Raw genomic sequence first — 22,953 nt, forward strand, 5'->3', positions numbered from 1 at the left:
CCAGCCAGCCCGGGGCCTGGGCCAGGCCTCCGTGGGGCACTGGGCATTGCTGAGGCAGCGCGGGGGCTCCAGCCGGGGCTGCTGACCCTGGCTGGGCCGGCCGGGGGCAGATGCTTAGGCAGAAGTGGCCCACCTCAGTGGCCCTGCTGACACCTCACACAGTGTTCAGGTCCCTTTGCAAGACAACCCTAAACATGTGCCCTGTCCCTGTGACGAGAGCCGACAGGGACCCGGGGGTGTGGCTACCTCATAGAGTGACCTCGGATTCACAGGCCTCCTTCAGACCTCGCCCCGGGACCATGGGGCCCGTTTCTTTGTCAGCCACATGGCAGGCTCCCGCCTGGGATGGCCACAGCATAAGTTAGCACGAGGTCTTTAAAGCCCCTGGTGCAGACGGTGCCAGGACCCAGGTCCCCAGCCCAGGGTACAGCACGAGGGCCCCCATCCCTCCCTGCTTCTTGGGGCTCCCCCTGTCCCCTCCCAGTCCAGTAACTGCAGCACTCCATGGGCAAGGACCTTGCCAGGGGGAAAGAGGCCTACAGCCCAGTTCCCGGCCAGACTTGGCCACTCGGCCCCAGCCCTGGCCAGGGTCCAGGCCGCCTCTGCTCAGCTCCGTCCAGGGCTGGCTACCGGTTGGCGGACGGGGGCTGGGGAGGTGGCAGCCAGGTCTGCCACAGCTCTGCTGGCCGGACGCGGTGCCGTCACCGGACTCCTCAGAGCTGGGGGTGGCAGTGGGAGCCGGGGTGCTGTGTCTAGGGGTCGGGAGCTGGCTGGAACGGGGGCAGCTCCAGGGGCCACAGCCTCCTCCCGACACCCACCACGGCGGTGACCCCCGGCAAGGCCCTCACCGCCTCCTAACTTCCAGCCTGGGACAGCGGAGGGGAGACAGAACCCTTCAGAGCAAGGGCCGCGGAGCCCCCCTGGACGGGCCCGGGCGTGGGGCGCACCTGAGTGAGAGCCCCTGGCAGGGCCTGCGCCGTGGGGGGCGGGGGCAGAGGAGGAGAGGTCACCTGGCACCCGACCAAGTCTGCGGGGTGAGCGTCCTGCACGTCATCCACTGAGCGTTTTCTAGCGAACGTGTCAAGATGCGATGTCGTCGTGACAAGCATGTTCTGTTTCGGTACGGAAGGAAGGGGGAGTGGAGATCCCCAAGAGACTGCCTGGCCCACAAGGTGCCACTTGGGGGTCTCACCCACACGGCCGGGAGAGGGTCAGACCAGGCGGGCAAACCCTGGGGAGCCTGGGGGGGGACCCCGGGGGCTGGAGCACTGTCCCACCCCCTCATTTCCCACACTCTTAGGAGGGGTCCCTTCCTCGTGTCCTCGGAGAAGCCAGCTGTGAGGAGACACTCCAAGACGGCCCCTAAGCAGGGAGACAGGCCAGCGCGGGGCGAGGCGGGCCCCAGGCTCGGGGTCTCTGGCCACAAGAGGAAACACAGCCTGTCACTGGCATGTCCCTCCCTGCTCTGTGGAGCCAGCGCCAGGGCTGGCCAAGCTGAGGCGCCCCCACCCCACAGCCCCCGTGCGGTGGAATGCTCCTCCCAGGTGGCGTCAGCTCAGGGCGCCCACCTGAGGCCAGGATCAGTCTCCTGGGAGGACGCGTCGTTTCCTGAGCCCCTCCTCAGACTCGAGTTTAGGGTTCCAGTCGGGTCAGATACCCCGCAGGTCCTTGGGCCTGCTCCCCAGCTGCCCCTGCCCCAGGCGGTGGTCCTCAGAGGCCCAGGTGGCGGGTCTTAAGGAGGTGCCTGCTGCCCCTACGGGGGCTGGGGCATGTGAGACCCTCTGAGGGAGCTGCCTTGAAGCCTTGGTGTCCGGGACCCACGAACTAGAGGGCGCTGTGGCCAGGCCGGGATTTCTGGCCCGCGTGCCGTGGGAGCCGGCCAGGTGCGGAGTTCTCAGGCTGAGCTGGGGAAAGCCTTTATCCAGACCCGGCTCCTGGGCCCTGCCGCTTCCCACTGTCCCTGAAGGAGCAGGGTGGGAGGACGTGCCTGGGAGGGCGCGGGGGTGGGAAGGCCTGGGGGACCTGGGGTGGGCCGGGCGAGGCAGGAAGAGGCCCCACTCATCCCGCAGGCATGGCCCCCCCAGGGTCCCAGGGGCCCCCCGCCCTCCCTCTCCCACCCTGCTCCAGGCCCGCCCAGGAGGCCAAACTTCCCTTCCCAGCCCGGCGTCCCCTCCCCCGGCTGGACATGCCTGTGGTCTGGCTGTGGCCCATGGCAGTCCCAGCCCTGCGGTCCGGGAAGTCCCTGGCTCCTGCGCCCCTGCGCCCCCTGCCCCCGGGTCCTCTCCAGGTCTCCCTGCGGCCCGACAGTGACCACAGAGGTCAGCTCGCACCCCAGCCCGGCCAGCGCGCACGGACCCTTCTCCAGGCCCTCGCACCCGCACACGGAGGGCGGGGGCGCCAGGGTCCGGCTGGGCAGCCCCTCCCTCTCCCGCCTGGCCTCCCCGCCTCTCTGCTGAGTCACCCTGTGTCTGGGAAGCTCCCAGGGCCCAGGCAGCTGAATGAGCATCACCAATCCACCAAGTCCTCTGCCTCCCGGGCTGGGAAGCAACAGCCCTGACTCACCTTGGGCTGGGCCCTCAGCCTCCCGGGGCCCCAGAAGCCCCAAACACCCCGACAGGCCCCTACGCTCAGCCCGTCAGGGCGGCAGGCCCCCAGGTCCCTGCTCCCCACTCCCTCGCTGCCTGTGGGATGGAGGTGACAAGGTGCTAGGGCGCCCTGCCGGGCATGGGGGGGCTGCTGTGCATGCCGGGCCTACACGTCTGTCCTTCTTGTGCAAGTCGCTGGTTGCCATGGAAACCCATTCAGACTCACTCTGCCTGGCCTTGGCCACTGGCCTTGGGCAGAGAGGGATGCAGTGCTGGAGGGCACAGGTGGCCGTGGGGGAGGTGGCGAGTGGCCACCTGCATCTCCATGCCAGTCCGGCGGGGCAACCCTGAGCCGCTCAGGGCATGTAGAAGCAGGGCCATGGCATCCACCCGCAGGCTCCGCCCTTCCTTTCTCGTCTCGTGCCTCGGTTGGTCCTCTTGCTCCCCTGGGACAGAGCCCCTAGTCTGATGAGTCAGTTAACCGGGACTGGGGAGAAGGCTGCAGACCCCGCTGCAGGGAGAGCCCAGAACTGCAGGGCCAGCAGGGCTGCGGTGCGGCCTCTGGCAGCGCCCTGCTGACCCGCGACCCTTCCGGGGGCACAGACAGCACTTGCGCAGGTCTGCCCCGTGTGTCCGGCGGGATCAGGGGCCCTGGCCCTGGAGAGAAGGCCAGCCCGTGAGGCAGTGCGCCCCCTGAGCACCACCTGGCACCTGGTTGTGGGGGTTGGGCAGGGCGGGTGCCGGCCAGCGACACAGTGCCGTTCTCGGGGGGTCCGCAGTAATGCGGGCGCCAGGCCTCCGGACCCCGAGCCTCCGGACCCTGAGCATGGCTGTCAGGTGTCCGAGTGGCCGGCTGCTCGCGCCTCAGCGTCTTGGGTGCCCGAAGACGGAAGCTTGGGGGGCTCGGGGCCTGAGGGTCCGCGCCGAAGGGCTCCTTGGTGGGGGCGCCATGCCTGCCCAGACTGACTCTCGCCCCTGTATCCACAGCCAGCAGCCGCCTGATGGGGAGCTCCCCGGCCTCCTCCTTCATGGGCAGTTTCCTCTCCGGCGGCCTGGGCTCCGCGGCCCCTGCACACCCCGGCGGCCCCGCCCCCTCCCCCTCGGAGCAGGCGTACCGCGGCTCCCACCCTGCCACCTCCCAGATCTGGTTCTCCCACTCCCACGAAGGTAAGTCGGGGTCTGGGCTCCCGGCAGCCCCCGCAGCCGGAGGCTCTGACTGTGCCCAGGGCGAGTGACGGGGCCGGTGAGACCCCGCCAAGCACTTGGCGAGGGGCCGCCTCCCGGGCGGGGGGCCCCGTGGGAGAAAAGGGTGGGCCCCGTGGGCCCCGCCCAGCAGCGGTCAGGGCCAGACGTGCAGCGCGGATGGGGCGCGGCGGGGCTGCACCCTCCTGGCTGGCTGCAGCCGCCCCCCAGACTTGGGGAGGCATGGGCTCCAGATGTCCCAGCTGGTAGGGAGGGGCAGGGAGGAGAGAGCTGTCAACATGCTCAGGCTGCCACCCTGGGAGCCTGGCCGAGAGCAGGGTCCCTCCTAGGCCCCTGGCCCTCCCCGGGAGGCGGCCCTGTGCACACAGTAGGCGCCTCATGAGTGAGTGTCCCTCTCAGGCTGCGAGGCCGGCAGGAGAGCTCCTGGAGGCCATTCAAGGACTCTGGGGTACCCTTGGCTTTCCCGGGGCAGGGCACCCCCCAGCTCCCCTGTCTGCTTAGTCTCTTGGCGCGGTGACGTGGACGGCAGCGCCGGGCCCCTGCGTCCCCAGCCTGCGGCTGCTGGTCCCTCTCGGCCGCCCGTCGCTCAGGCGTGGGAAGGGTTAAAGCGAGCGCCTGGCTCGCAGGAGGTAATTGCAGTTGGCACCGGGCAGAGGGCTCTACGCTCCTGGCACCGTCGCCGCCGGAGCTCGGTGCCTGCCGAGGGGAGGGCGTTGTGTTTGCAGAGCGCGTGGACCCACACACCGCGCCGGCCCTGCCGGGGCGCCACAGAAACCTCTCTTTGTGCAACAAGAAAGGGGCTGTTTTCCCAACAGGACAGGTGACGAGTGAGGGACAGTTGTTAAAATAATCTGGGCTTTAAGCGCCGAGCAGAGTGCACATGTCGGCCAGGCGATAAGGAGCCGCGTCTCCCCCAGTGGAGGGGAGGTGGCCGGCGAGGGCCCTGGCCCAGGCTCACCTCTGCGTGCCACTGCCGAGCCCGCACCCTCAGCGGCCTCCCGGGGGGGCGACTGGGTGCAGACTGCCGGGCGCTGTGTGGGGCTCCCCACGCTGGCCGTAGGAGGGCCCCGCGCGCTCCGGGCACCGCCCGCCCCCGGCCCCATCCAGCCTTCCACCTCCTGGCTCTGGCAGGAGCATCCGGCTCCCAGGACGTCTGCGGGTGGGAGGAGGGCGGGGGGCGTGGGGGGCCCTGCAGCAGCCGCGTGTGACCACTTCAACTGAATTAACGGCCGCTCCCTACCCAACCCGGCCACAGGTGCAGGCTCAGCAGGCTGCTGACTTGGTTTCCCCTGTGTGCAGCGGTGGGCCCCGGTCGGGGTTTGGGAGTCTTGGTAGCAGCTCTGTCCCACTCCTGGGGACCTCGCTGGTGAGGACGGCGGTTTGTGGGCAGTGGTGCCACCTGCCCTGGCGCCCTGGAAGAAGGCGCCCCCATCCTGCCCCTCTGGGGGCTGCTGGGAGGGCGGGGTGGGAGGCGGCCTGTGACACCATGCTCAACGGCCTCGGGCCACTCACTTCCCCTGAGGCAACGGCTGCCTTCCCAGAGCGGCTTGCGGCCTTGGGGCACCCCGCCGCCCTCAGCCGGCACCCCAGGGAGTCCACCTGGCTGCGTGGGAGGCCGGCGTTGGGGGCGGCATCACGGCCTGAGCCCCGTCCTGCGTCCCTGAGATGCAGCCTGAGCAGGAGGAGGGCTCGATGCTGGGCCACCTGGTACACCACCGGGCTTCCTGGGAGGCCGTGCCACAGCCCAGAGAGGGAGAGCACACGTGTTGGGGTGTGGGGGGGCCAAGCACAGAGGGACCCAGGACGCGGGGAAGCGCGATGCGGCCTCGGCTGCCCACCCAGGCTCCAGGACAGGGAGCTGGAGATGAGTGGGGGGCGCGCCCCCCAACCTGCCGGGCCCCCCCTGCGGGCAGCGTGTGCGTCCGGCCGGGGGCCCCTCCCAGCTGCCCTCCTCTGCCTTCGGTTTGGCTGCCCCGCCCCGGGATCCCCTTCCTCGGGGGTTCCCCTGCCCTCCGCCCTGCGTCTGCATGCTGCGGCCTCGCTCCCCGGCAAGCCACGTGGTGCCGGCTGCCTGCCTCGCTGCGAGCTCGGAGCATGAAGGCCAGCGGGCGGGCGGGGTGACCGGGCGGCGGTGCCGGCTGGCTGGCTGCCCTGGCAGCGTGCCTGGCTGCTAGTTTGACTGGGTGCCAGCTGGCGCCCCGCGTGCTGGGGCCTGCTTCTCTGCCGTGTGCATCGGAGGGAAGGGGGGCACGGGACACGACCGGAGAGCGGCGGTCCACAGGCGCGGTGGGCTGCCTGGGCGGGCTGCGGGAGTCTGGCTCTGACCCCGGTTCGTCGCAGCAGCCCTAGGAGCAGGTGCCCGCAAAGCCTGGGCGGGGCTGGGCCTCTGAAGGGGCGGGAGGCCAGGACGGGGCAGCAGGTGGGGGCCAGATGTGGGGAACAGGCCCTGGTCCCCCCCAGGCAGGCCCCCACCTCTCCACTGGCAAACTCCGCCTGCCATGTGGGGGCCGCTGCCAGAGCAGGGGCTGGGGCTTCCTGCTCCCCCAGGGGGTGCAGCTGGAGGGCAGGGGGGCAGCGCAGCTGCAGGAGCCGCTGGAACATCTGGCCCTGAGCGGAGCCCCCGTGTCCAGGCCTCCGCCTCCGGGACCCCGGGCTCACCCAAGTGAGGGCTCCTGCTGCAGGCTGGACAGTGCCCTCTGGGACTTCGGGTGGGGGCGGGCAACGGAACTGGCCCCCGGTTGGGGTGAGCTAGTGTCCAGCCAGCCTGCCCCTGTGGGTCAGGGAGAGGTGGAGGCGGGGGCCAGCACAGCTGGTCTTATTGTCAGTGAGCCCGGCCCCTCCCTCCCCACCCCCCAGCTGCCTGCCTGGGACCACCCACAGGGCCGATGAAGGGGGATTCTGTGCCTGGGGGCTCAGCTGGGGAGGGGGGCCCGGAACTGCTGTGCTACGCGGCCTGGAGCGGCCTGGACAACTCCTGGTCCCCGCGCCCCCTGGAGGGGCAGCCTTGGGTGGCCGGGGGCACGTGTGGGCCCTAGGCGTGGCTGGGCTCTCTGGGCGCTACACCCCCTCGAGCGGCCACTTCGTCAGGCTGGGCCAGCAGAGGGCCTGGTGCCTGCCGCAGCAGCTGCCCTGGGACAGGGGCCTCGGGTCCAGTCCGTGGCTCCAGGGCAGGCCAGGTGGCACACCTGTGGCACTCAGGGTGACGGTGCTGCATCCAGTTCCTGGCCCTGGGGTGGCCTCGCCTCGTTTACGCTTCTCAGCAGCACCGTGTCACGGGGACAGCTGTCACCCATTTTGTGGGTGAAGAGACTGAGGCTGGGGCAGGTGTGGTGGGACCTGAATGCAGAATCCAGCCGGAAGGCAGTCCTCCCAGCTCCCCTGCACCCTGCTGGCCCTGCGTGGGCGCCTCCCTCAGCCCTCCCTGGACTGGGAGCAGGCGGCCCCCTTCCCCAGCTCTGCCTGGTCCCAGGGCAGGGTCGGACTGCCCCCGCCTGCAGCCAGGTGGCCGCGGGCCTCAGGGCTGTGCCGGACAAGGCCCCAGGCCCCTGGCAAGGGGCATCTCCATAGCCCGAAAGGAGCATTAGCCTCGAGTTCGCACTTCCGGCCTGGCGGCTGGACAGCCACGGCCCCTGAGCCGTTTCCCCACCTGCAAATCTCACCTGGTGGACGGAGCAGGCCACGCAGGCCGAGCACGACACGGGCCACACCGCAAGCACCTAGTGGAGTCGCCCTGGAGCGCTTGCCCAAGACCCCTCTGTCTTCGCTCGTCGCCAGCTGTCCACTGCAGGGCCGGGCCTGGCGCTTTCTTGGGCTGATGTTTGCCATGGGGCCGTGAGTGTGGGCAGCTCGGGGTCTGGCTGGGCGGGAGAGGCCCGTGTCACTGCCGGGCCAAAGGCTTCGCTTGTCTGTGGGTTCAGGTTGTTCTCATGGCCCCGAATCCCCTGGATCCCCCCAGGCACGATGACCTGCATGTGTCCAGTACACCTTGGACAGCTTGAAGCTCTGGGGCAGGAGGTCTGGGCAGGGTGAGGCGGGTGTCAGCCTCCGGGAGTCGGAGCTGCAGCGCGGGATGCTGGCAAAGATTTGGGGGGCCACACCAGCTTGCTCCTGGCTCCAAGCTCTGAGGTGCCGTTGTTTACCCAGCCCTCCTCAGTCCTCAGGCCCCAACTCCCTTGAGGGGCCTCTGCCCGGCTCTGCACGTCTGCTCTGGGGGCCTGGGCCTCGCTCCTCCCTGTAGGGCATGTGTCAGGAGCCTGGGGCTGCCATGGGCCCCCTGGGTCCCGGGCAGGCTGCCCGCTGCTCCTGTTCCAGCAGCACCCGCGGGAGCCTGGCACCTTCCCCCGCTCTCAGCCGCTCCTCTGGGCCTGGGGACAGAACCTAGTCCCACACCCGGGCGGCCAGGGCAGTGTGTGTGCATGGGGCACCTGAACCAGGACCCCGAGGCCGCGTGGGGGGCCGGCCGTGATGGCACAGAGGCAGGAATCAGGGCGAGCCCTCGGCGAGGCCCGGTCCCACCTGTGGCAGGCCGGGGTGTGGGCACGCCCGGGGGCTGTTGCACCCCACCCTCCGGATGCCCGGGCAGGGGCGGCCGGTGCCCTCCTGCACCTGGGGCAGACGCCACTGGCCGCGGCGCCGTCCGGCTGCGTGTGGTCCCAGCCCAGCGCCCGGGGAGGCTGCAGCACCACGCTGAGAAGCACGGACCCTGGGTGACAGGTGGCTCGTGGGAGACCCCGGGCACCCACTGGGTGTTGGGCCCGGCCAGGCTGGCGGAAGACGGCTGGGGGCGGGCTGCTGGGGCCCCACCCCGAGGAGCCCTCGCCACCCCCAAGTGCTGAGGGTGGGCCTCACGCAGGGGGGCTGGGACTGCGGCCCGGGGAGTCCACTCCGGGTTCCGTGGAGCCCGCCCCGTAAAAGCACAGATTCTGGCCCCAGCAGCCGGGGGCTCGGCCAGGCATGCTGGGGGAGGGCCTGATGCCAGGACCGGCTAGCAGTGTGCACCTCAGGATGTGCGTGGGCTTGTCCCGGCTCCTGCTGCAGATGGCCTTGTTTTCGTGGTGTGGGGGCAGGGGCAGTGAGCGGGACAGGCCCCCAGGGTGGGGGGCTCCCGGGTGACCCTGTGGCGGGGGGGTCCCCTGACGCCCCCCAGGGATCCTGGACGTGGCGAGCCTCTGGGGAAGAGCTGCAGCGACTCCCGGAGAAGCGAGGGGCCCTGCTGCTGTGGTGGGGGCTGCGACGCCTCGGGCCAGCAGGGCGGTGTGGGGTGCGGGCACCCCTCCTTCTCCAGCTGGGCGGCTTGCAGCAGGCCTCGGGCCTTCCCAGTCTCCCCCCTTCTCTGCGGGGCGGGAGGAGCCCACGCCCTCGCATTGATTTCCCCTGTGAAGTGTCCCTACCTGCCCTCCGGCACCCTCTGCCCGTCAGACCCTGGACGGCCCCCAGCAGGGCGAGCTGCCCGCTGTCTCCTTCCTTCCTGCCCAGAACCCCCGAACTTCCTGGGCTTGGCTGGCCAAGACCCAGGGGTGCCGGGAGGGGCCGGTGCTGTGGTCACCTTGCCTGTTGGGACCTCGCGTGCTGCCCCTGCCCAGCCTCGTGGGTCGGGGTGCTGGTCCCGCTGCATTGCACCCCATCAGGCATTCACCTTTTGACCCCTTGCCACTTATGTCACGGGGTTGGATCGAGCCTCCCAGCAACTCAGCAGTGGGGCTAGGGTAGGGCAGGCCTCAGAGAGACACCCGCTCGGGCCCAGGGCCTCCCGGGGCTCGCCGGGCACCTCCAGGACTCCTGGGCATGGGGGGCGGGGGGGGACGCCAGGCCCGGGCCTGGCTTCCCACCAGGTGCTTCGTTGCAGGTGCCATCTGTCAGTGAGGGCGGGGACAGCAGCCCCGACCTCAAGGTTTGTGGGGGCGTGGAAAGGGGCCCCGGACCGAGCCACGCAAGGCCGGGCCCTCCGGCCCGCGCCCCAGGCGTCCAGCCGCGCCCCAAACCGCGCGCGTCGTGGCCGCCCTGTCCCGTGCCCTTCGCCACGCCCTGCGCCTCCCGCTCCCTGGGCCCTGCCCCGTCCTCTGACGGCCGCTCCAAGGCGCTGGCAGCCCTGGCTTCTGGCTTCTGGTCTCGGAACAGCTGTTCTGATTCATAAAAACCATTTTTCATTTTCTTTCTCAATTCAGAGAGTGCGGTCTCGCTGAGGGGAGAAAGGGCTTTCTGTGGCTGGCGGGAGGGCTTCTCCCCGGCTTCCCCTGTCCGCTCGCCCCGCCCGTCCCGGCCTCTCCTCGCTCCCCACCCGCACCCCCCCCGACCCCCCCCCCACCCGCACGCCTCCGTCTCCTCCGTCTTCCCATCTGCCCCCTGCTTCCTCCCCCCAGCCCTAATCCCCCTTCTGGGGTCTCAGAGGGCGGGGCCTCTGCAGGCTGGAGGTGATGGACAGGCCCCAGTAGACATCGGCACCCCACTACTGGTGGATGGTCGCCAGCTCAGGGTCCGAGCAGAGGCACTTGCAGGGCCTCGTCCGCACAGCACCCCACAGGAGGCCGCAGAAAGGCGCGCACCCCTCGCACCCCTCGGCCGGCTGAGCGCCTGCTGCCCCCCCCTTGGTGGGCGGGGGGCCAGGACCTCCGCAGGGGTCGTGGGGGTCCGCCCCTAGGACACGGAGTCTGGGAAGGAGGAATTTACAGACTTCTGTTTACCAAACCAAGGCCCCGTAAAACGTTTAACGGCAGCCAGTTAAAGGGGGACAGCTACGTGGTTCAGCCTCTCCCCCACATGACACGCAGCGGGCCCCCACCTTCGTCACGCCTCCCAGGGCCCGTGTTGGGTCTAGGAGGCCTGCTCCACACGTGCCCCACAGAAACCAGGCCAGCAGGACTCAGCCCGCGGCCTCACAGGAGCGGGGCTGCAGGGGGACAGGCGGGGTGGCCCTGGGCTCCGGGGACGGGGACCCGAGCAGGAGGCTGCTCGGCTCTTCTCAGAGCCTCTGTGTTCCCTGAGCGTGTGGGGCCTGGGACACGTTCCACCTCGGGCCGGAGTCTTTGGGGTGGCGGCACCCCATAGCTTCATGGTGGGCTCACTGGGCTGGGAACGTCTAACGGCGGCCTCCGGGGCTGAAGGTGGCCTGCCATGGCCAAGGGGCGTGCTGGAGCCAGGCGGAGGGCACCCCACTTGGATGGGGCGGGGGCCCGGGGGCCCCTACTGACACCTGGGTGTTTCCAGCTCTGAGCTCTGCTGCTGGGCTGCTCGTCCCCGCCAGCCCTGAGCCAGAACCCGGCTTCCCTGGGGTCCCCCCTCCCTCAGCACAGCAGGGGCAGCCAGGAGCTGGGCGGGAAGCCACTCACGCTAGCCAGTGGCTCTTGGGACAGTCGTGGGGTCCCCAAGGGAAACTCCCCTGGGGTCTGTTTTCTGCAGGAAGATCTTTTAAGCATCAGCTCTAGGCTTGAGTTATGGAGCAAGACAGGGTCCTGCCTGCCCCGGCCACCCCAGCCCGGGCCCCCTGCCCTCCTCTCTCCCTCCCGCTGGGCCTGGGGGGGAGGGCCCAGCCATGAGGGGCCACAGAGTGGGTGGCTGGTGGCCCCAGCAGACAAACCACACTTCCTCGAGCCCGGCCGGGGTGAGCCAGGTCGATGGCTACTTCTCCGTCCAATCCCTTCTGGCCGACAAGGCGTGTGTCCCAGGGAGCCAGAGTCCCCCAAGATCCAAGGCCAACCGGCGGGGCCGGCCGCAGGATGTCGTTGGGGTCCCTGGGTGGGCAGGGCAGGGCAGGGCCGGGCAGGGCCGGGCAGGGCAGACCCCTCAGAGGAAGAGAGCGGGGCCTGCCGGAATGGCTCGGAGGCGCCAGGGAGGGCTGGCCTGGCTGGGGCCAACGCGGCGAACTCTCGCGGGGTGATGCCGCCGCCGCTGGGGACCGGCGCCCTGCACGGTCTCGGCACAGGGCAGGCTGGGCTGGCGAGAGCCCAGTGCCCCCGGCCTCCGGCGGACGGGAGCCTGCCACGGCCCACCTGCGCCTGTGCCCGGTGTGGGCCGCCCGCCCCCCGGGGCCTGCTGGGCGCTGCGGCCTCGCCGGCCAGGCGTCCGTCCACTGTGCGTCCCCCACGTGACCTCCCTCCCGAGACAGCCCTCCGCAGCCTGCCCGGAGCTTGCTCGCTGCGGCCTGCTGCCCGGAGGGAGATGGGGGCGCCCCGCGCCCCTCCCCGCGCTTGGCCCGGCGGCAGCTTGGTCTGCCCGCGTGGAGGGGTGGCATTAGTCGAGTCCGTTCATGTGCTGTATCAACGGGTTGATCTCCCGCGGGCCCCGAGGGCCGTCCCTCCTGGGCCGCCCACCCGCCCCTCGCCTCCCTGGGGTTAAGCAGGCCCTGGGGCCTGGAGGTGCCTCTGCAGCCGGTGTCTTTGCTTCTCTAGCTCCAGGGTACCCCAGATTTTCGGGGAGTCTGGCATCTACCTTCCTACCCATGAGCCACTTGGATCACCATGGAAACAGCAATGTTCTCTATGGGCAGCACCGTTTCTATGGAGCCCAGAAAGGCAAGTGCTGGCTGGGCCCTCGAGGGGCTGTGTGGGGCCTGGAGGGGTGGGCGGGGCGGGGCTGGGGGCTTTTGGGGCACCAAGGACAGGCAGCCAGCCTGCTAACCCCTCCTCTCCAGGCCTGGGCCTCCGTGGGTGCAGGTGGGAGGAGGGTGGGCCTGCTTCTCAGGCCCCTGGAAGATTTAAACTCCCGGTCCCAGGACCCCGGCCAAGCAGCGGGTCCGGGGGCATCAGGCAGGTGCTCTGAGACGCGGCTCAGGTGGAAGCCTCTCAAATGACCGCGGCCAAAGGGGCGGGGCCCAGCTCTCAGCACCTGTCCCTGTCCTACACCCACCCCAGGGGCCGCTTGGGGAGGATGCCATCGGGTGGGGCCAGGGGAGTCCTCCAGAAGCCTGTACTTCCCGCCTGGCTGGGCTGCACGAGGCCAGGCCCCCACTGCACAGTGGGGCCTGAGATCGGACGGCGCTGGGGGTGTGTGCATGCACATGTGTGTGTGCACGTGTGTGCCTGTGCACGCAAGTACTGAGACAACATTGTGCCCCAGCAGACAGACGTTCCCCACACTGTTGACAGGAGGGGGCCTCCAGGAGGTTTCCCTGGAGAGCGGACACCGACGTCGAGCTTTGTTGATGAGCAGCCAGGGCTGGGGCCGGTGGGGAGCCCCAGCACACGCGTGCACACGCCTCGAGGCACTACAGGACACGCGACTGCCTGGGGGTGGGACAGGTGCCAGGAGTGGCGAGTCCCCTCGGTGCCCCGTCTTAGGGGTTTTCCTGGGTGCAGGGAGATCTCATTTGCATTTTAGACAGAGCTCTGTGGGGCGGGCCTAGGAGGCTGGGGCGGGGAGACCCCTGGGCTGGTTACCATGTTTTAAATGTGATGACAAGTGACGTGGACTCGAGCCTGGGCATAGGGTCTCATGGGAGCCCAGAAGGGGCATGAAGGTTGGGGGGGCCTTGAAAAGAGTCTGGCTGTGGGGGGCACCTGTGTAGGAGCAGATCAGAGGTGTCCTGGCACCTTTGGGCTTGGGAGGCAGCAGACGGCCTTGGCCTTGGCCCAGCCCAGGGCTGGCCAGCTGGGGTTGGTGCAGACAAGACCCTGCCGGCCCACCCAGGGGATAGACAGATGCCGATCTCCCCCAGGAGACCAGGTTCCGGTGGGGCGAGACCCAGGCACCCTGCTACCCAGAGGCTGGCACCCCACAGACAGCAAGCAGGGTCCCCCACAACCCCACGTCAGCCCCAGCGTGTGCAGCTGCCACGACAGCATCGATCAGGGGTGAGCCCAGGCCCGGTCCCCGCGGGCCCTGGGCCCTGGCTGGCTCTAGGCGTCCAGTGCTGTTGCAGTGGAGACACTCTGGCTTTGGGAATCAGCTAATTAGCTTTCTCCCAGGCTCCCCTCTTCCCCCTTGTTTTAATTAGCAGGAAATTGACGAGAAATTTACATGACTGAGGCCGGGTTTTACAGGCTCCAAATGATTCTCAGGTTCCCCCTCTCTGCCTCCTCTTGGCTCCAGACCTTCCCTGCTGCCTGCCGCCACCTCAGCTGGGTGCCAAGGGGCGCCAGACCCCAGGGTCCCCAGAGATGGTAACCAGGCCTCAGCTTGGGGACCTGTGTGAAAGCATGGCCTGGGCAGCAGGCCGCGCCGGTCACGGCGCGCCGGGGGTACACCCGGCACCCACTGGGCCGGCCGGGCCCAGAGCCACAGGGACCAGTAGGGTGCTAGGGGTGGGGACAGCCAACCAGGACCATTTTTGTTTCTCCCTCCTTTAAAGGATCACCCTGGCCCCTCGTCAGAGTCGCCCATAATTACAGAGTAGAGGGGCCGGGTCGCCAGATGCGCGTCTTCCCTGGGCCTGCCTTCCTCCCGGGGGTCTTAGGGGCTAGTGAGAGCCGGACTTGGCCACCCGGAGCACGGTCCCGCCCGCAGCGGGCTCTCAGAGAACGCGCCACGTGGCCGAGCATCCAGCACCGTGCGCTGTGCAGTGGCCACATGCCGTGTGCACTGCGTCCTCTTGGCCATCAGCCGTGAGCCAGCGGTCTCCTTAGTTCTTAGGGTTCCAATGGCTGTGGAGACAAGACCGGCCGGCGCTCCCCCAGCACCGTGGGGGCTGGGGGGAGACGCCATTGCCCCAGACCTCGCCGGCTGGCCCCCGTCAGTGCACAGGGCCGCCTGCTCCCGCCCACCCTGTCCTAATCCCCACAGGCACTGGGCAGACAGGGGGCCGGGCCACTCGCAGTGCCGACTCCTGGGGGCTGAATGTAAGTCAGGGCCTTCCGGAGGGCTGGGTGTCGTGTTCAATGTGGACAGAGCTTCGGTCTGGGAAGACGCTCAGTCCTGGAGATGGATGCCGACGGCGTGAATGTCCGAAGGCCGTGGTACCGCCTGCGTAAGCATGGTGGACATGACAAATTCAGTTCTGTGTGTTTTATATGAGCCTTCTGCAGCCGGTGGCCTTGGGTCACCGCCAGCCGGCGTCGCAGAGGCCCCTGGGGCACGCGACTGGGGGGGTTGGCGCTCCAGCCCCGCCCGGCCTCCCGTCGACCCTGGTTCTCTCATGCAGATAACTTCTACCTGCGTAACCTGCCCCCCCAGCCCGCGCTCCTGCCCACCAACCACAACTTCCCCGCCGTGGCCCGGGCCGCCCCCGGCCACCCCATCGGCTCCTGCAGCCGTGACCGGGGCGAGGCCGGCACGCTGCAGAAGGGCGCCAAGGAGTTTGACCGCTTCCTCGTGGGCAAGGAGAAGGCCGGCAAGGCGGCCGAGGGCAAGGAGCGGCTGGCGGCCGAGGAGGACGGCGGCAAGGAGCGGCACAAGCCGGGGCCACCCCTGCCGGCCGACGGGCCCCCCTGCGAGGGCCGCCCCAAGCACCTCGCCTCCTGCCTCCTCAACACCAAGGTGCTCGACGGCGACATGGGCAAGGCCGCGCTGGCCAGCTGTGCGGGCGGCATGCTGGTGCGGCCGGGCGTGGGCATGGCGGCCCCCGGACGCTGTGCCAAGGAGGCGGCGGGGCCGGCGGAGCCGGGGCAGGCCTTCAGTGAGTGCCTGGAGCGGAGGCAGATGCTGCACCACGCCGTGTCCTACACGGTGCCGTCCGGCCTGCCTGCGGGGCCGCCCCCTGCCCTGAGCACGGCCGCCGGCTCCTTCCCCTGCCTGCAGCTGCACGCCGGCCCCGACGGGCTCTGTCCGCTGCAGGACAAAGTCCCCCGGGACCTGAAGGCCAGCGGGCCCACCTTCGTGCCTTCCGTGGGACACCTGGCCGACAAGAGCCGCCCCTTCCAGGCGGCCGAGGCGTGTGCTGTGGCCAGTGAAGGCAAAGACCGGCACCCAGAGGGGGTCTTAGCCCCCGAGCACACCGCACCCTACGGCGTCTCCTACGCCCACCTGAAGGCCGAGGGCAAGGGCGAGCGGAGGCCCGGGGGCTTCGAGGCCGCCCTCAACCCCCGCCTGAAGGGCCTGGAGAGTCTCCGCAGCGTGGGCCCCGAGGCCCCCTTCCCTGGACTCCCCACGGGCGGGCTGGACAAAGGCAGCTACTTCGACTTGCCCGTCCCCTCCCAGGACTGTGCCCGGCCAAGTCTCCCAGACCCTCTGGGCGGGAAGGTCACCCAGACCTGCTGCACTTTAGACAAGACCGCCAGCAAGGAGACCTCCGCGGGTCCCCCCGGGGCCCAGAAGGTGGCCCGGATCCGGCATCAGCAGCACACGGTGGCCCCCGAGGTGGAGCCAGGGGTCAGTGGAGCCGAGGCCAAGCGCAAGTCCCTGGAGCTGGCGTCTCTGGGCTACGGCGGGCCCCAGCTGCCCCCATGGAGTGTCCAGTCGGGCCAAGGCGCCCCCATGGCCATCGGCGAGGAGCGCAAGGGGTCCTACCTGGACCCCTTCGGCGGCAGCCTGCAGCAGGCCACGCTCCTGCCGCAGGATCTGCCCGCCCCAGCCGACGAGGTGTCGGCCATGAAGAACCTCCTCCAGTACAGTAAGCAGGCGCTGGTCGTCAGCCAGAAGGCACCCTTCGTGGGCCTGGGTGGCCTCAAGGCCAGCTGCGCCCAGCAGGACGTGAAGTTCCCAGCCTCCAAGGGCCCGGGCCAGGCCCCCGGCGAGGTGGACAGGCCCGACTGTGCCCGAAGCCGGGACCATGACACTCTGCATGGCGACGGAGAGGTTCGGCAGCCGCCCGTGGGCATCGCAGTGGCCTTGGCCCGGCAGAAGGACACGGTGAGCCGGCCAGAGACGGCCTATGGCAGCAACACTGGGCGGCAGGGCCGGGCAGCCCCCGCCTTCAAAGGTACAGACCCGCCCCGGGGAGGGAGGCGTGGGGTGTGCTGCTGACCCGCCCTCGTCCACCCTCCCAGGGCCCCCGGACCCCAGGCCATCCCACCAGACCCTCCCCACACCCGCCATCCTGACCGGCCCCTCCCGGCCCCTGTGAGCCCGAGCCCTGCCCTGCGAAGACCTTCGAGGCCCGTGGGGCTTCCGGCTCCTGGGCTGCCCCGCAGCTCAAAGAGGGGTCGCCGCTTCCTTTGGCCCTGGCTTCGCGGCTGCCCCAACCCTGTCCCTCTGCCATCCCTGCCCTGCAGCTAGCGGTGGGCCCCGCCCGACCCACGCGCTGAGCCTAGAGGCGGAAGAGGAGAGGGCCCGACTGTGCGAGGACCGCCTGGGGCTGGCCGGCCGCGAGCTGCTGCTGCAGTAAGAACCGAGCGCCACTCTGGGCCGGCCTCCCTGGGGTGTGGGACAGGGTGGCCGGGGCGCCAGGTGGGGTGGCCCACCAGGGGCCGGGCTGTGCGCCCACCTCGCTCTCGTTCATGCTGGGGTTCCTGTCCATGTTGGGGTGAGCTCTGCTAACACCCCTTCTACCAACGGAGCCTCCGATGCAGAGGCTTGCTGGAGCCTGAGCTCACCTTGAGACCCGGCCTCCCGGGTAGATGGCCACAGGGTAGGGTGGAGCGGACAGGGGTTGGGTGGCTGGGCTGAGCTCCTCCCCCCATGACATGCAGGGACAACAAGGACCTCGTGGAGTTCCCCCGGATCCACCCGTCAGGCAGCTGCCCGGGCGACCTGGCCCCCCACCTCATGATCGCTGGAGGCTCCTCACTGCAGGGTGGCCAGCTGGGCACGGAACCAGCCCCCCACCCCCACCCTGCCCACCCCCCCTGGCTGCCCCGCACCCGCAGCCCCTCCCTGTGGATGGGGGGCCACTCCTACGGTCAGTGCTGTGGTCACTGGGGGGGCAGGGCAGGGAACCTGGCCGGGCGTGGTGGGCAGGGCTGGCCTGAGGCCGACGCCTGCGGCCCAGCGTGGGAGACCTGGGAGCAGCAGGGCCCCTGGCCGCGTGCAGGCCCTGCCGCCCGCCCGCCCAGCGCTGCCTGACCACTGCACCCCGTCCCCCAGGCCTCGGGCACCCCGCCCTGCACCAGAACCTGCCCCCCGGCTTCCCCGCCTCAGTGCCCGGCTCCATGCCCTCGGTCTTCCCGCTTGCCCAGGACGCCCCCACTCAGCTCGTCATCCTGCCCTCGGAGCCCGCGCCCCACACCGCCCCCCACGCCCTCGGTAAGGGCGTCCGGGCCAGGCCGCCTGCCTGTGGGGTGTGGGAAGCGGGTCTGAGGAAGGGAGCAGCCCCCGTGGGGCGGGGTGGCAAGGGGGCGAGGCGAGTGAGGTGGCAGGCAGGGGCGGAGGGGCCGGCTCGGGCGGTGGGGACGCGGCCAGGCGCCCCCCCCCCCCCGCCCCCCCGCCCCGCCGCCCCGCCGCCCTGCTGGGGCTGACAGCCGCTCCGGTCCTGCCCGCAGCTGATGTCATGGACCAGGCCTCGCTGTGGCCCCCCGTGTACGGGGGCCGGGGCCCCGCCTCCCACGTGCAGCACCCGGGCCAACTCCCCGTCTACTCGCGGTCCCACTTCCTGCGGCAGCAGGAGCTCTACGCCCTGCAGCAGCCGCCGCAGCACCCGCAGCACCCAGCGCAGCAGCCGCCGCAGCGGGCCGCCCAGGTCCAGGTACCCGCCCCGCCACCGCTCACGGGACCCGGGGCCCGGCCTGCGCGCGCCCTCTCTGCTCCAGCCTGGCCCGGCCCGGGACTCCCCAGCCCTGGTGCCCTGAGCGGGGCCCAGCCGGGCTGAGCCTCTCCCCCACCCGACAGCGGAAGCCCGAGGACCACCACCTGGAGCTGGAGGAGCCCGCCCAGGAGAAGGCCCTGAAGGCCACCCACAAGCCAGTTGCCTTAACCCCCACGGCCAAGGGCGCCCCCTCGCCTGCCGCCGCGGGCCCCGCCAAGCTGTCGCCCTGCTGTCTCTCTCCCGCCCCGGAGCCCCCCCGAAGCCGCCCCACACCGCCACCGCCGGCATGTCCTGGCGCCCCGTGCACTTTACCCGTCTGCCCCACCGGCAGCCCTGGGCCTGGCCCCCGGCTGCCCAGCACCGAGGACGAGAGTGGGGAGGGCCGGCGGGCCGGAGCCGGCCTCAGCACGCTGGAACCAGGTGAGACGGGCAGCACGTGGCCTGGCCGTGGCACCTGCAGGCCTGCCCCACCCCACTCCACCTCCGGGCCCCGGGTGGGGCCCCGGGGCAGCGAGTGCCGCCTGTCTGTCCCCTGCTATCCTCAGTCCTTCTGGGCGACCTACACCGGGAGCACTCAGGGACCCCACCATTCCCTTCCCAGCCCCTGGCAGAGGGGGTGGGACAAGGGTCAGGCCCAGTCAGGCCGCCCTGGGACCCAGTGGATGACAAAGTGGCTGGCCTGCTGGAGACCGCGACCGCACCGCAGGGCCAGGGATGTCGTGCTTGGCTGTCGGGGGCAGGGGTGCCGCCCGCTTGGCCCTGAGCTGGGGAGGCGGCCTCGGCGCAGGTCCTGGCCGCCCGCCGCCCGCCAGCGGGCCCCCCCACCCCCGCCACGGCTGTTGGCTTCTGTCTGAATTAGGCCGAGTGTTTACACTGGAGCCTCGTGTGGTGAACACGAAGCCCACCCCAGTTCCACAATACGGACACCGAGCCAACAGAGGTTTTTTTTTTAGGCTTTTTTTTTCCCTTTTTTTTTTTTTTTTTATTGCAGTTAATGGGGCGTAATGCCTCTGACAGGCTGCCGCTCGCTCTGGTTCAGAAAAGCCCTGATTCGAGTTATCTTGTGTTCAACCACACCCCTCTGGCTAGCCACACCGCGCCGTGCCAGAGGTGGCCCCCAGGGACTCCCGTGGACCCCCAAGGGGACGGCTGCAGCTGTCCTGGCCAGGGAGAGGGTCCCAGCCCTGTGACCCCCCTCCTAGGTGTGGGTCTGAAGGGTTCGAGACCCCATGTGGGACAGAGCCACCCTTAGCCCCAGTCACTCTCTCCTGATTACACCCCTTTTTTGCAGACCTGCCTCCTGGACACATGTGCCCCACGGCCAGCTCGGGCTTCTCCTTGCCCCCAAATGTGCGTTCATCTGACCTCTCGGACCCCGAAACTATGCAAACCACCGCCCCCAGGGCCCAGCCTGAGCCAGTGAGGACGTTCCCGCCTGGGCCTCCGTCCCCCCGAAGCCCCCGGAGCCTGGAAGAGCCTGGGCTGCCGTTGGGGGCCAGGGAGGCCACCCAGGACATTGCTGCCACCCCGCACCCTGCCGAGCGGGGGCTTCCGAGGACGGCAGCGGACCACAGCCCACTGGAGGGGCTACAAGAGCTGCGATGTGGGACCCTCCTGGAGGGAGGGGGCCCCGAGGCCACTGGCCGGGCTAATTCTACTCAGGGAGGGGCCCAAGAGGAGAGGACTAAAGGGGAGGGGAGGGCGGAGGGGGAGCAGGGGCCGCCGTTGGGGGCCGGCCCCCAGGCCCTAGAGCAGCAGGCGGGGACGCCCTGCTCCCCGGAGAAGGCCGAGCAGGACGAGCGGCAGGCCCCCGGGGAGCCAGGCGCCGAGGAGGCAGCCGAGCAGGAGGAAGAGGACGACCGGGGGTCAACGCCCGACCACGGCTGCCTGCCCAGGGCACTGCTGGGCCTGGACGCACTGGTGGCCGCCAGCATCGACCTGGGGGACCTGCCCAGCACCAGCCCGCCGGACCCCCAGCTCCCCGCTGCGCCTGGGCCACCCAACACAGCCCCCCTGCCCCATAGCTCAGGGATTCACGGCATCGCCCTGCTCAGCGAGCTGGCCGACCTGGACATCCAGCCACAGGGGAGCGAGCCAGCCCTACCAGGTGAGCACCACCCGCTGCGCCCTCCCTCTGGGGCCCTGGGACCTGGACCTCGGGCGTGGGCTCTGGGCCAGCCGGCCAGAGAGCAGCCTTCAGCCCCGCTCCATCGGCCTCCGGGGTGTCACTGCCCCCCACCTCGCCGCCCGCTGGTCTGTGGGGACAGGGTCCTCGTGGCCAGGATGGTGCCCCGACCACGGCACCTCGTGGCTACGGATATTCATGACACCTTACGGGGGGCTTAAGCTTGTCCCATTTCACATATGGGGTCGCCAGGGCCCACGGTTGCGGGGGTGCTTGGTGGCTGGACTGAGGACTTGTAGCCAAGAAAAGGGAGAAAGCTCGTGCCCCCTCCCCCGGCCCAGGGCCTGCACAGTTCCGGCTCAGGACTCCTCGCTCTCGCCCGCCGGCCGGAAGCAGCTCTCGGGGGCTGGGGCTGGAGCGCGGCGGCACCGGGGGGGTGAGATGCCCCTGGCTCCAGGCACCCCCGAGGCCGCGGGGTGCTGCGCTGCCCTGAGGGCCAGGGCCCCTCCACACAGCCGCATTGCCCCGGTGCCCCACCCCTCTACCTTAGAGGGTGCCCCGTCCAGGGGTCCCCCCCAGCCAGGCATCGTGCCGCACTGATATTCATAGAAAGAGCCCAGCAAAGCTCTTGGCTCGGTTTCCCAAAGCGCGGTGCCCCCGCCAGCCACCAGCACCGTCTGTGCTGTGGGGAGAAGGCGAACGATCCCGTAAAGGTGATTCCCTTGCAGGCCTCCGTCCCTCACGCTTCTCCTGTCCCTGGACGGGCCCCCGCTGTGCCGAGGGGATGAGCGGAGCCCCCTCCAGACGGGCTCCCCACGGGGCCCTCCGAGGGCCTCGCTTGGGGTTTGGGTCTGTGGGGCGAGGCGGGGTGCCGGGCGGGGCTCCGGCTGCCGGGACCTGGCGTGTGAGTGTGGCCGGCGGGAGGGTGTGCCCAGCAGATGCCGGGCGCCGTGTGTGGCCACCCGGCCTGCGTGTGAATGCCTGCTGGCCGGGCGCCCGGGCCCTGAATGAACGCTCACGTGGAGACCACGTGTCCCAGTGTGGCCGCTGCAGTCACCTCGGCGTGTGGACCGAGCGAGCTGTCACCGCTGGTCCTCCGCCCCGGGCCCCCGCCCTCCCTCGCCCCAGTTAAGTGGCCGCTCTGCACAGCTGCTCCCTGTAAGTGCAGTGGCCGCTTGGCCTGAAATCAAACAGGAGACAAGCCTCCTTCTACCGACAAAGAGCAGGACTCTGGGAGCACAGGAGAGACCGGGTGGGGTACTGAGCCCGTCTAGGGGCGCAGAGGGAGGCGTAAAGGCCCAGAGGGCCAGCAGGGCCTCCCGCCCCCTCCTCCCTCCAGGGGACTCTCTGAAGTCCCCCCTCCCCCAGGCTGGCAGAGCAGTGGGCGAAGGGCCAGCCGGGGGCCCTGGGCGGTGGAAGTAAGGAGGCCCCCAGGTCCGAGAGGGTGGGTGGCCGCCAGAGCCCAGGCTGTTTTCTCCCAGTGGGGGCCAGCCCCACCCTCACTGGCTGGCCGTGCAGAGCCTTCGCTGGCCCCACCAGCAGGCCTCGGCCAGGAGCTGCTTGGCTCGTGCCGCCTGGGCTCCAGTCCAGGTTGCTCAGCGGGGTGCACTGCCCTGCCCCCAGACCCCTCCTTTGAACTGCCTGCCAGCCGAATCCCCCTGGCTGTTCCTCTACCCCGCCTGACCTCCGTGGCCGTCTGTGTCCGTGGACCTGCAACCTGCCCGGGTTATGCCCGCCCCTGTCCAGGCACCGGAGACCCCCCCAGGCCTGGGGTGTGGCCGTTATCGTCTCCCCACAGCCGGGGTGGGGGGGGGACCACGGAGTCATACAGCTGTTACTTAGGGCCCAGAGCAGACACCCTCCCCAGACTCCTCCTGGGGACTGCGGGGTCTCGGCAGGCTCGGAGTAAGGACCGAGCATGAGGAAGGAAGGCGCAGAGGGGCTTCCCCGGGTGGCAGGGACCCCGAGAGCAGGGGGCCTGTGGACTTCTTCACTGAAATGGGGCTTGCAGCCCCTCTCCTGGCCCAGGGCACCTTGGACCCCATCTCTGGGCTGAGCGTCCTGCGGCCTCGGCCCAGAACTGCTGTCCAGAGGTTTGAGCTTCCGGCTCAGCCCTTTGCTGAGGCACCGTCGGGGGTGGCCGGGCCCCTCGCCCTTGGAGTCGGTGCGCATGGCGCGGGGAGGCGCTCTGAGAAGGCGCAGTGCCCTGTGCCCCTTAGAACACCCCGCCGAGCCGCTGCTCATGTCGCGATGGCCCCGCGTTCTCGTCAACGGCTGTAGTCTGTCACTGCCCCTGCTTAATCTGACGGTCGACGTGTCAGGCTCGACCCCTTTGCTGGCCATTCGCGCTGATGGGGCCTCACCCCTCTCCGAGCACTTCCTGTGTAACCGCCCGGCCGCCCGCACCTCCCTGGCTCCTGGAATCAGCCGTTTCCCAAGAGCCTGGTTCCTCCCCTGCGTTAGGAGCCATTTGGGGTGTCAGGTGTGCCCGC

General features: G+C 70.1%; 1 protein-coding gene across 2 annotated transcripts in view; it reads left to right on the top strand.

Moving 5' to 3' along the window:
- Positions 1-22,953, top strand: part of BAHCC1 (BAH domain and coiled-coil containing 1) — a 55,174-nt gene that overhangs the window by 19,760 nt on the left and 12,461 nt on the right. For both annotated transcript variants that reach the window (XM_036222918.1, XM_036222919.1), the window contains exons 3-11: positions 3,573-3,752; positions 12,173-12,295; positions 14,860-16,575; positions 16,868-16,976; positions 17,285-17,493; positions 17,679-17,837; positions 18,074-18,276; positions 18,420-18,756; positions 19,628-20,443. In XM_036222918.1, coding sequence (XP_036078811.1) covers positions 3,573-3,752; positions 12,173-12,295; positions 14,860-16,575; positions 16,868-16,976; positions 17,285-17,493; positions 17,679-17,837; positions 18,074-18,276; positions 18,420-18,756; positions 19,628-20,443 — 3,852 coding nt within the window. The remainder of the gene's footprint in view (positions 1-3,572; positions 3,753-12,172; positions 12,296-14,859; positions 16,576-16,867; positions 16,977-17,284; positions 17,494-17,678; positions 17,838-18,073; positions 18,277-18,419; positions 18,757-19,627; positions 20,444-22,953) is intronic.

This window comes from Rousettus aegyptiacus, unplaced genomic scaffold (assembly GCF_014176215.1).
Source record: "Rousettus aegyptiacus isolate mRouAeg1 unplaced genomic scaffold, mRouAeg1.p scaffold_m13_p_6, whole genome shotgun sequence".
Taxonomy (NCBI): Eukaryota; Metazoa; Chordata; class Mammalia; order Chiroptera; family Pteropodidae; genus Rousettus; species Rousettus aegyptiacus.